This window comes from Carlito syrichta, unplaced genomic scaffold, assembly GCF_000164805.1.
Source record: "Carlito syrichta isolate Samal-C Ts95f unplaced genomic scaffold, Tarsius_syrichta-2.0.1 Scaffold315126, whole genome shotgun sequence".
Classification (NCBI taxonomy): Eukaryota; Metazoa; Chordata; class Mammalia; order Primates; family Tarsiidae; genus Carlito; species Carlito syrichta.
The window spans coordinates 219,296-231,571 of NW_007259222.1; the positions used below are offsets into that span (position 1 = coordinate 219,296).

Sequence of the window (12,276 nt, forward strand, 5' to 3'; positions counted from 1 at the left end):
CTTTTTTTTTTTTTTTTTTTTTTTTGTAGAGACAAGGTCTTACCATGTTGCCTGGGCTGGTCTCAAACTCATAGGCTCAGGTAATCTTCTCGCCCCCATCTCCCAAAGTGCTGGGATTACAGGCATGAGTCACGGCACCTGCTGCAGCAAGTTTTCAAGTTCTCTGAATCCTCATGCAAACACAGCACAACTAGATAGTAAAACCAAAAAACCGCAGGCAAGATTTACAATACAACTGGGACAACAGTCTTATAAACCCTAAAATATAAGCAAGTAGAAACAAACCACCAAAAAAGTCACAAGACCTACATGGTATTAGAGTCTATAAGAAAAAGAAGACAACAATCACGTGACATCTGGTGGCCCTGAGAACAGGAAAATCTTCAAATAACCTCATATGTTTGTTGGAATGCAACAATTTGACCAATTTTAGAATAGCAGTAGGGCTTTTCCACTCTCTAAATGCTAGGTAAAATGCCAAGAGTATACAGTAATAAAAACTAAAAGGGCTAGAGCTAACTATTGACCCCAAGGGTTGTGCCAAGAAAGTTGATTAAAACCTTGTTTCCCTTGGCCAGGCATAGTGGCTCACACCTGTAATCCCAGAAATTTAGGTGTCCAAGGTGAGAATACTGTCTGAGCCCACAGGTTCAGGACCAGCCTGGGCAACTTGGCAAGACCTCATCTCTACAATAAATCAAACAATTAGCTGGGCAGGGCCGTGTGTGCCTGTAGTTCTGGCTACTTGGAAGGCTGAGGTGGCAGGATTGCCTGAGCCCAACAGGTTGAGGCTCAGTGACCATGAGCATGCCACTGCCCTCCAGCCTGGGCAACAGAGTGAGACTCTGACTCAAAAAAAAATCCTCATTTTTCAAGAACTAAGAGTACTGAGAATAAAACCTTGTTTCCCAAGAACTAAGAGCATTGAGATTAGAATTGTCATAGGCCAAACAGCAAATCAGAAAGAAAGACATTAAAAAGATTTCTTTTATACGGGTGAAGTCTAGGCTCACTTTATAACTGTAGTGTACATACATGATATATCCTATACCAAACTCTCCACAAAACTGAACCTTCTTGTTCTCTTAAGTAGCTGACTGAATGTGAATATTTGAACTTAAACATAGATGACAGAAAATGAAAATGAGTGCTGGGACAGTAATCCTCAAAAGGCAGTACTTTCCTTGTTCCTCTGTATCCCCAACATTAAACTGTTTTGTGGGTAGCAGTCTAAACCTAGAGAGCTTTCCTTCTAGGGAACCTAAGGGAATCCAGCTGACTCAGTCCTCATGTACGAAACTTTAATCCACCACTATGTGACCATATGAGGACATAGAACATTCTGTATTAAGTTACTGAATTAAATGATTTCAGAGCTGGAAGAAACCTCAGAGAGCATCTAATTCAATAGTCTATTTTTGATTATCTAGCTTAATCTTCTAACCAGTGATGAAACTCCTCCAAAAGGTATGTGTCCCTCCACTAACATGTGAGAAATATTCCTCACTTGAATACTTATCTCTTCCTGTGAACTTTCTTTAAATCCATGAAAGTCACAATGTCCATGTTTTCTGCAGTGTGTGCCCTATAGTCCAGATTGATGAAAAAATCAATTTTTAAAAAAACATCATTTAACAGTGTACCATTTTAGCATCAAAAATGTTCGTTATAAGTGAACATTTGCTACATGGTCACCATACCTTAGAGAGTTTCTCCTCTGGCTGGGGTTCTGTAGTCAGAGCAGTCCCTCCTTGCGCCTCCATTTCTTCTACGTGTCTATTCAAAGAAGTTAATTTGGCCTTAGCATGAAGTTTTAGTTTTTTAATTTTGGCATCAGAAGACTTTCTTTCTTCTTGCCAGAGAAAAATGAGGATAAATTCATAAATGTGTATTCACCACTTATCCGGCACATAACAGAAGCTATTCACTTATTTAGTTAGAGACAGGGTCTAACTCTGTCACCCAGGCTGGAGTGGAATGGCATGATTACACCTCACTGCAGCAGCAATACTCTCATCTCAGACTCCCAAGTAGCTAGGACTACAGGCATAAACCACCAACTCAGCTGATTTTTTTTTTTTTGTAGAGATGGGGTCTCACTATGTTGCCCAGGCTGGTCTTGAACTCTTGGCCTTAAGTGATCCTACCACCTCAGTCTCCCAAAGTGCTGGGATTACAAGCATGAGCTTCCACACCTGGCCCAAAAGTTGTTTTCAATAGGCATAATGCAACACTATTAGGGAAATAAGAATTCGATTCTCTAATAATTTAAGTGAAAGCAAAAATCTAAGTGAATGGTGTATCTGTCCTTTATCAAATGCTCTGCAAGAAAGGATAAAAATAATAATACCTGAAAAGCGTCATCTTTCTGCTGCAGTTGGTCATCCTTCTGTCTAATTACATCTTTTAGACTCACCACCAACTGCTCTGCATAAGCCAGATGCTCCAGAACATCCTGTTGTGCAGTAGTAGTAAATTCCATGTCCGATTTCTGAGGTGATTCCTAGGGTTTAGACAAAAGATTGTCAATGTACCAGGGGAAAGGCATTCACTTCCAAACAGGAGATTCTTCATTCCACTTTCACCTTCTGTTTTGCCTAATTCATATTCTTAAGATTCTTTCTAACTCTGATTCAATAGTAATAATCATTATAGCAACTGCAATGTATTAAGTTTTTTATAAATGCTAAGCATTTTACAAACATTATCTCATTTACAGCATTATTATTCTAATTTTACCAAAGAGAAAAATCATGTGAAGCAAAGATCATAAACTATTAAGGATAAAAGCCCTATATTTAAAATTAAGAGAGTAGTTGCATAAAACTCTCCTAACCACTGCGCATTACTTCTTGTTTGTTTGTTTTTCAAAAAACTAAAGAATGTCTTTTGATTCCTTGTGTTGTCCTTAGAAAGAAACAATACAAACTATACTGGAAGTAGTAAATGAAATTATAATAGCAAACGTATATTCTCAAACCCAAAAAGTGTTCCAGTTCCCCCCATTTGCCATTTAAATTTTTCCCTTGTAACAAGAATAGCCAATGATGAGAAGGACTTAAACCAATCTGGCACTGAGCAAGTCCCAGGAGTACAAACAAGAAAGACCCTTCAAATCTCATCTAGTACTTTTTTCCCATCACCATGGCTTTAGGCTACAAACTTACTGGAAAGGGTCATTTATAAGGTTTCAATATTTTTCTGAATTCTCAATTCCATCCAGCACCAGAGAGGCTGTTCATTCCTTTCTATATTAAATTATTTTACTCAGAAGAACATATAACTTAGGTCTTACTAATTTAAATCAGAACAGAGGTACTCACAGAGTATAAGGAAGCATTCATATTATGAATGCTGTTATATCCAGACAATTCATGATAAACAGTTTGTGCTAATCCTGATAATCATTTCAACATTTCTGTAGGAAAAGAGGGGGAAAAAACATATGAATCAGTAAAAATGGAGATAGACTCATCCTATACTGATAACTATATAATTCATAAGTGAAAGAAGAAAACTGTGCAGGTGACACATATTTGACAGTCTGCAGCATGCTGGTGTCTTCTAAAAGGTATTTGAGTATGTATGGCCATACACTGTTATTTTCAGTAGCAGTCGCATAGATTATCATGACTATCACTAATATTTTTTAAAATAAAATTCAAGTATATAGTCGTTAAATACAAATACATAATTGTTAATTACATCTTAAAGTTTAACTTTAATGCCCATTCTTTCATAGCAGTTTTCTTACAAGCATTAATTATTTTAGTCTCTCTTTCTCTGGCTGTTACTGTCTCCCACTTTTTTATGTAAAAACCATAATTTTGCAAAATTTTTATGTGCCCCACAAACACCATTCTTTCAAGACGCTTTCCTGATAAACCATGTGGTTTTGCTAAAAACTTAAACACAAACGTAGAAAATGTATAGCATTAAATGCATATGTTAGAAAAGAAAAGATAATTCAATAACATATGCTTGCTTCTGTAGGAAAATTGAAAAAGAATAAATTAAAACCAATATAAGCCAAAAAAAAGTAAATAAAGATTAAAGCAAATATAAAATCTAAAATAAAAAAGAGAAAAATCAATAAAACCAAAAACTGGTTCTTTTAAAATAAAATTGGCAAACACTAGTCAGATTGACCAAGAAAAAATAGAAAGGACACCAAATTATTGACATCATAAATGAAAGAAGGGACATCACTACTAATCAAACATACATTAAGAGATAATAAATACTACAAATAGACCTTTGCTCATAAATTCATTTATATAGATAAAATGGGTCAATTTATTGAAAGGAACAAGCCATCAAAACTCAAGAAAAAAAGTGAACCTGTATATATATATGGGTAGATGTGTGTGGGTGCACATATGTGATTATACACACATATATACACATATAAATATGATATTGAATTCATACTTTAGTAAAAGTCTTCTGAAAAATAAAAATTCAGGTCAAGGTGATTTCTTTAGCAAGTTACAACAAACATTTCGGGAATAATTAATACCAATTTTTTAACATCTGTGCCAGAAGATAGAAGGGAACACTTTACAATTTATTTTTCCAGACTAGCATCACCCTAATACTAAAAGCAGAGAACAGTATTACAAGAAGAAAAAAAGAAAACTACAGCCTGTGTTCGGTGGCTCACGCCTGTAATCCCAACACTTTGAAAGACTAGGCCAGAGGACTGTTTGAGCCCAGGAGTTCAACACAGCAAAACCTCATTTCCACAAAGAAATCAAACAAAATAGCTGGGCATCTATAGTTCCAGCTACTTAGGAGGTTGAGGCAAAAGGACCCACTTGAACCCAGGAGGTGGAGGCTGCAGTGAGGCATGATCATGCCACTGCACTCCAGTCTAGGTGGCAGAAAGACACTCCAACTTAAAAGAAAGAAGAAAAAAGAGAAAGGGAAAAAAACCTGCAGACCAATATTCTATAGTTTAACTTATTTTACTAGAGCAACACTGCCCTAATACTAAAAGCAGACGAAGATATTACAAGAAAACTATAGAACAGCATTCCTCATGGTCATAGTCAACAAAATATTCAATATACTCAACAGAATATCAGCTAATTAAATCCAATAATATATAAAAGACTAATATAGCACAACCAAATGAGGTTAAGCAAAGCAAAGTAAATAAAATCAATGAAAATCAATTGATGAAATTCATATTAATAAACTGAAAGGAAAACTATATCACATCAATAGATTCCAAAAAAAGCATTTGACAAATTTCAACAGCCATTTATAATTATTAATTCATAATGAGAATAATTCATTCTCAGCAAACCAAGAACAGAAGAAAATGTCCTTAACCTAATAAAGGGAATCTAAAAAAACCTATAGCTAATATTATACTTAATATTGAGATGCTGAATGCTCTCACTAAAAGAGCAGGAGCAAGGCAAAGATGTTGTTTCTTAGTACATCTATTCAACACCATGTTGGAAGACCTTGTCAGTGCAATAGATATGAAAAAGAAATGAGAGATGTACAAATTGGAAAGGAAGAAATAAAGCTGTCCCAATTAGCAAAAGACATAATTGTCTTCAGAAAACTTTCCTTTAAAAATTCTCCAAGAACTAATGAGTGAGTTTAGCAAGTTGGCAGGATAATACAATCAATATATAAAAGTCAACTGCATTCCTATTCCAAAGAATAAGTTGAATTTGAAATGAATACAATACCAATTACAATAGTACTGGGGGAAAAAAGAAAGAGGATGACCTGGGTAGAGAGTTAACAAAAATATGTGCAGGATTTGTATGCTGAAAACTATTTAAAAACCAATGAAAGAAAATTTTAAAAGCTAAATATATGTAGAAATGAGCCAGATATATGGATTCAAGACTTTGTGTCGTTAAGGTATCAATTCTCCCCATTTTAATCTATAAAATTAGTACATTCCCAACATAAATCTCTGCCAAGCTTTTAGTATAAATTATCAAGCAGACTTTAAAATTTATAGGAAAAGACAAAGAAAGAAGAACTTATAAAATTACAACTACAAGACAGTACAACACTGGTGAAAGTATAGACAAATAGATTGCTGGAACAGAAAGGAGAGCCTAGAAAGAGACTCACACAAATAGAGTCAACTGATTTTGGACAAAGGTACAAATGAAATTAATTTGAAAAAGGACAATTTTTTCAACATATGGTAGCAGATCAATTAGACATCCTGGTAAAGTGAATAGTGACACAAAACTCACATTGCAGACAAAGAATACCTCCAAATGGGTCAGAGACCTAAACATAGATTGCAAACCTTTAAAACTTCTAGAAGTCAACATAAAATCTGTGGGACCTTGAATTTGGCAATGATTTTTTAGACAAATAGAAAGCATAATACATACTTTAAAAATTGATAACTAAGCATTTATAAAAATGTAAAACTTTTGCCCAAGACAATGTTAAAAAAAAGACAAATCATAGATTGAGAGACAATATTTGCAAATAGCATCCAGTAAAGAACTTGTATCCAAAACAAATTTTTTAAATAAAAATGTCTTAAAAGACACCTGCGTACCATGTTTATTGTCTCAATATTCACAATAGCAAAAACATGGGACCAACCCTACTGCCCATCAAAAGTGGAATGGTTAAAGAAAATGTAGTACATATTAAGCAGCCAGAAAGAAGAACAAAATCGTGAACTTCACAGCAAACTGGATGGAGTTGGAGACCGTCATACTAAGTGAACTATCACAGAAACCAAGAACTGAATACTGTATGCTCTCACTCACAAGTAGCCCCTGAACATGAGTCCCATTAGCACAAGGAAGGGATGGGCAGTCACTGGACTCTGCTGCGGGAGAAAGGGAGAAGGGCAAGGGAGAATGTGACAACACAAAGCGTACCTGGTTCACTTACACGGGGAATGAAGGCCAGTTAGAAGCCCAAACTTCACCTTCACATAGCCTACTTATGTAGTTAATCCTCACTTGTACTCTACATAATAATATAAAATAATAATAATCCCTTAAAGCTCAACATCAAGAAAGCAAAAAATCTGACAAATAAATGTGCAAGGTATCTGAATGAACACTTCACACACAAAAATATACATATGGTAAATAAATATATGAAAAGATGCTTAGTCTCATTCATCATTAGGAAAACACCCATTAAAATTACAATAAAATAGCCAGACATGGTGGCTCACACCTGTAATCCCAGCACTTTGGGAAACAAAGACTAGAGGATTGCCTGAACCCAGGGGTTCAAGACCAGCCTGGGCAATCTGAAAAGACCTTGTCTCTACAATAAAGTTTTAAAAAATTCACCAGGCATAATGGTGCATGCCTGTAGTTCCAGCTACTTGAAAGGCTGAGGTAGAAGGATTCACCTGAGCCCAGCAGGTTGAGGCTGCAGTGACCGTGAGTGTGTCACCACACTCCAGCCTGGACAAGACAGTGAGACTCTGACTCAATAGGAGAAAGATGACTAAATCACCAGATTATCAATGGAGAAGGCACCAGCTTAAATCTGCATGACAAACCTTACCCTCGTTTAAGGTTCTCTTCCTGCTTACCTCCCCACTACTGCCCCCAAAACACCCTTCTTTCTTTGTTTCAGTTGAAGATGGTATTTAATCTTGAACTCAAAACCATCTCTTAGAGAATACCTCTTTCCCAGGGTAGTTCTCATGTATACATAAAGGAAATTATACTTGTTAAAACATGGCAAGAAAGGCTTTATTCAGAATCATTGGCATAGGTACAGGGACTACTGCAGCAGGTCTTACAAAGGGGGAGAGAGACTTGACTCAACTCCAAATATAGCATGGGCAAGTGGGAATGTATAGCCAAGGAGCAGGATGAGCTCAGAGGATGGAAAACCAGTAAGAAGAAAGTTATATGTGTATTTGCAAAATGTTACTGTTTCAGAAACTGCTTGAAATTCCTAGAAATTGGTCAATGCTCCTCTCCCTATCCATGATATGATCTGGTATAATGTTATCAGTTTTAATTTTAGATACAATGTAAATGTTCTCTACCAAAGAAACAAACAAATATCCTTATCAATTGTTACAATAAACTCTCATCAGATCTTCAGCCATGGCCATTTTACATGTTGCCATTCTCAGCTTCACTCTGATGCTTTCTTGAAAGTTCCTGCAATCAGCTACGGGCCAGAATGATTCCTTTTCAACAAAAAGTACTGACTTTGAGACCCATGGAAAAGGTTATTGCAGGTACTCTGAGTACAGGCTTCTGATGACATTAAGTAATTTTAAGACCATACCACTGGACTTCCAGATTTCCAGAACTCTACCTGAGAAGCTTATAGGTCATGAAATTGCTAAAACAACATCAAGCAAGACCAGAAATTATTCTTGCACAGAATGTGTAAGAGCCAAGTCAGTGACTAATTTTTTTTTTTAAGTCAGCGTCTCACTTCTGTTGACCATGCTAGAGTGAAGTGGCATGATCATGGCTCACCAACAGTACCCACTTCCTGAGCTCAAGCATCTTTCCTTCTTTCACTTCAGCATCTTGAGTAGATGAGACTACAATCATGTACCACCATGCCTGGATAACTTTTTTTTAATTTGGTAAAAGCAAAGTCTTGCTATGTTGCCTAAACTGGTCTCAAACTCCTGGGATTAGGCAATCCTCTCTTCTTAGCCTTCCAAAGTGCTGGGATTACAGGCAAGACCCACCACACCCAGCCCTGAATGATGTAAGTCTTTCAGTAATTTTATCTTAAATGGCTTTAGGTTCATGTAGTATCAATAGAAATTTTTAAAAGAATATTCTGTTCCTATATTCTAAACCACACAAATTTAGCTTAGAGCAATCTCATCTAAATTTGGAAAAGGTTTGTGTGTGTGTGTGTGTGTGTGTGTGTGTTTGTGAATATATAATATTTTTAACAATACCACTGACAGTTGGATCTTGCTAAAGATCTTATTAAGCAGAAATTAATTAAAAATCATTTAAGGATGATAAGCTAAGAAGTATTGTTTAAAAGTATTGTTGATTAAAAAATAGCAGAAGTACATAGGATGAAGAACTTTGTAGAAAACTAGAAAGAAAGGAGAAATTAAATGTCAAACAAGATAAACCTCTTCAGCAAATTGGAGACCTAGAGGAAATGTAAAATTTCTGTTAAAAAAATGCACATTGGCTCATTCAGTAATCCCAGCAATTTGGGAGGCCAAGTCAAGTGGATTGCCTGAGCCCACAAGCTCGAGACCAGCCCAGACAACTTGGCTCATCTCTACAATAAAATCAAAAATTAGCCGGCATGGTAGTGCACACCTGTAGTTCCAGCTACTTGGAAGGCTGAGGCAGAAGCATTGCCGGAGCTAAGCAGGTCAATGCTGGGGTGGCTGTGAGTGAGCCACTGCACTCCAGCCTGGGTGACGGTGTAAGACTCTGATTTTAAAAAAAGGCACATTAACAAAACATTCTAAAATGAAAAAAACATAAACGGACAACTTAGCATAGAAAAGCTTGAAAAGAGGCTTATCGAGGACTTCTGGCAAGATGGCGATGGGGCAACCTGATCTGTGAAACCCTCTGCAAAGGAGAACTGCAGTGGGTCTCTGGCTCTCACCCCAGGGGCTGCGGACCCCAAAATTGCAGCCTGCTCTTCATATGGAGCTCGGCCGTTGCCACCGCTGGGGCATCTCAGAGGACTGGACAACCACCGCAGTGCAGACATCGCCGCCACCGCCAGCACATCACACCACCCGGGCCGGAGGCAATCCATGACTTCAGTCCCTGAAGCCCCTTCAGGGAAGATCTGCTGGGCTCGCTGCCACCTCTCCCACGACCGAGAAGTCTTGCCCGCAGTGAGTCCCCTGCCTGTGCCTTGAGGCAGGCATCAATCTCCAGACTCTGCCGGTTCCTGTCTGGCCCCACCGCCTCTGGGGCGAGCAGCTGAGATAGCACCACCTGCTGGTGATTCAAGGTAACAACATCGAAATGGGAGAAACAAGCTTGAAAAAGACATAGGCCAGAGTGGTGAACGGAGGGTGATCTGAACTGTCCTTCACAGCAGACCAGGGGAAACTGACCCTAACTGTAAACTAATTTACCTGCTTGAAAAGAAAGCTAGAAATCAGAACTGAAAGGACATTGGACTTAAACGAAAAGTCTCAGAGTGTGCTTCATTGATTCTGTTAGTTTAATGATTTAATTCTATTCCTACTGTATTGTTCCTTTTTTTCTTTTTTTCCTCTTCCTTTTCTTCTCTCTGTAAACCATATCTTTGTATAGAGGAACAGCACACCATAAGGTGGCTTGTTCGCTTGTATGTTAGCATCACTATATGTTTTAATTTTATTTGTATGGGAGTTGGTTCATCAGTAGCTGTGGTCTATTGTTTTTATCTGTTTCAGTATAGGTCTCTCTCTCCACTTGTTGGCACACGTTTGTTTCCCCCCTTACTCCTCTATCTCTCCACCCCCCTCTTCAACCCCCTGTCTGGTTCATTCTCTTCCCTCTGCTAACCACATTTTATTTCAGGGAGTAAACCTACACCCCACTGCATGGACAGATCCCAAGGCAGTGGGAAGTGGGTTCCAGATTATCCACACATCGGTCAATGAATACCAGGACCTGCAGATAGATTTTGAATCACAGCTCCCCCCTTAAGTAAATCTCAAAACTGCAAAAAGGACCACCCCAACCTACAGTGCAACTCCAGAATTGAACAAAGTAAGAGGGCATACATAAGAAGAATAGGAGGTTTAACAAACAGAAGTAAAACCAATCCCTTTACCCCTGAATAACAGAATTAAAGAAGATGGTGACGTGGAGGGAAGGAAAAAGTAGGGAGGGGGAAAACCACACAAATGAAGAAAAACCAAAAGAAGAATATAGGTCTCACACAGACCCCTGGGAGATCAGACACCGAGAAAACAGATTCTGGAACACACACAATGAAGAGTCCCCAGAATGATGGGTCACATGCAACAAACGAAGACATCAATACACTAATGGAGAGAATTTTAAAAAGTGAGGAGAGACAAGAGGAAAATAGGAAGGAGCTGATGTCAGAAATAACAGCAGTAAAGAATACCATGATGGAAATGAATAACAGAATAATAAGCACGGAAAGCAGAATTAGCCAAGCAGAAGAAAGAATCTCAGAGCTCAAAGACCAAAACACAGAACTAACCCAAACTGTCAAAAGCATAGAAAAGAAGCTCAAAAAGACAGAACAAAACCTGCAAGAGATGAACGATCACTTCAAGAGACCAAACCTAAGAGTAATTGGGCTTCATGAGGCAGAGAGAGAAACAGAAGCCACACTGGAACAAACATTTCATGAAATCATTCAAGAAAACGTCCCTCATCTCATCAACGATGAAAAAAATTCAAAGACAAGAGATTCAGAGAACCCCTGAAAGACAACAAATGAGAAGACCAACTCCCAGACACATAATAATTCACCTAAACAAAGTAGCTATAAAAGAAAAAATCCTAATGGCAGCAAGAGAAAACGGCCAGACTACCTACGACAGAAGACCAATTAGAATAGCAGCAGATTTATCCACAGAAACACCTCCAGGTTAGGAGAGCCTGGAGCCCTATCTTCAAAGTTCTAAAAGATAAACAATTTCAACCAAGAATAACCTACCCAGCCAAACTAAGCTTCATTAGTGAGGGAGAATTGAAATCTTTTCCAGGTACCCAATCCCTACAAACCTACGCTGCCACCAGACCACCTCTACAAGAAACACTTAAGAAAGTACTGAACACAGAAGGAAAAGAAAAAAGAACAACAATATTCTTCACGAGAATACAGGCAAAATATTAAAAACACATATAAGCCAACTCCAGAACCCAAAGAAAGACAACAAACAAACAGGAACAACTCTGTAAGAACTTTATGATAGGGATCAACTCTTGCATTTCAATTATTAGCCTAAATGTGAATGAACTAAATGCACCAATGAAAAGACACAGAATGGCAAAATGGATAAAATATCATCAGGCAACAATCTATTGCCTTGAAGAGACTCGTCTCACTAGAAAGGAAACCCACAGACTCAAAGTAAGAGGATGGGAAACAAACTTTCAGGCGAATGGAATACAAAAGAAAGGAGGAGTAGCGATCTTAATTTCAGACAAAATACCCTTCAAGCTATTAAAAATCAAAAAAGATACAGAAGACCACTGCATAATAAAAGGCTCAATCGATCAAAAAGAAATATCTATCCTAAACATATATGCACCCAACATAGGTGCACCAACTTTCATAAAGCAACTTCTAGGAAAACTAAAGAAAGATATTGAC

At 37.7% G+C, this 12,276-nt stretch overlaps 1 protein-coding gene across 1 annotated transcript in view; it reads right to left on the reverse strand.

Moving 5' to 3' along the window:
- The window catches only part of LOC110594403 (golgin subfamily B member 1-like), a 38,357-nt gene extending 28,664 nt beyond the window's left edge, over positions 1-9,693 (reverse strand). Inside the window, exons 1-2 of the mRNA XM_021706086.1 lie at positions 9,586-9,693; positions 2,351-2,503 (exon numbers count right to left, since the gene is read on the reverse strand). Of these exons, the coding sequence (XP_021561761.1) occupies positions 2,351-2,503; positions 9,586-9,693 (261 nt within the window). The remainder of the gene's footprint in view (positions 1-2,350; positions 2,504-9,585) is intronic.
- Positions 9,694-12,276: the final 2,583 nt, after the last annotated feature.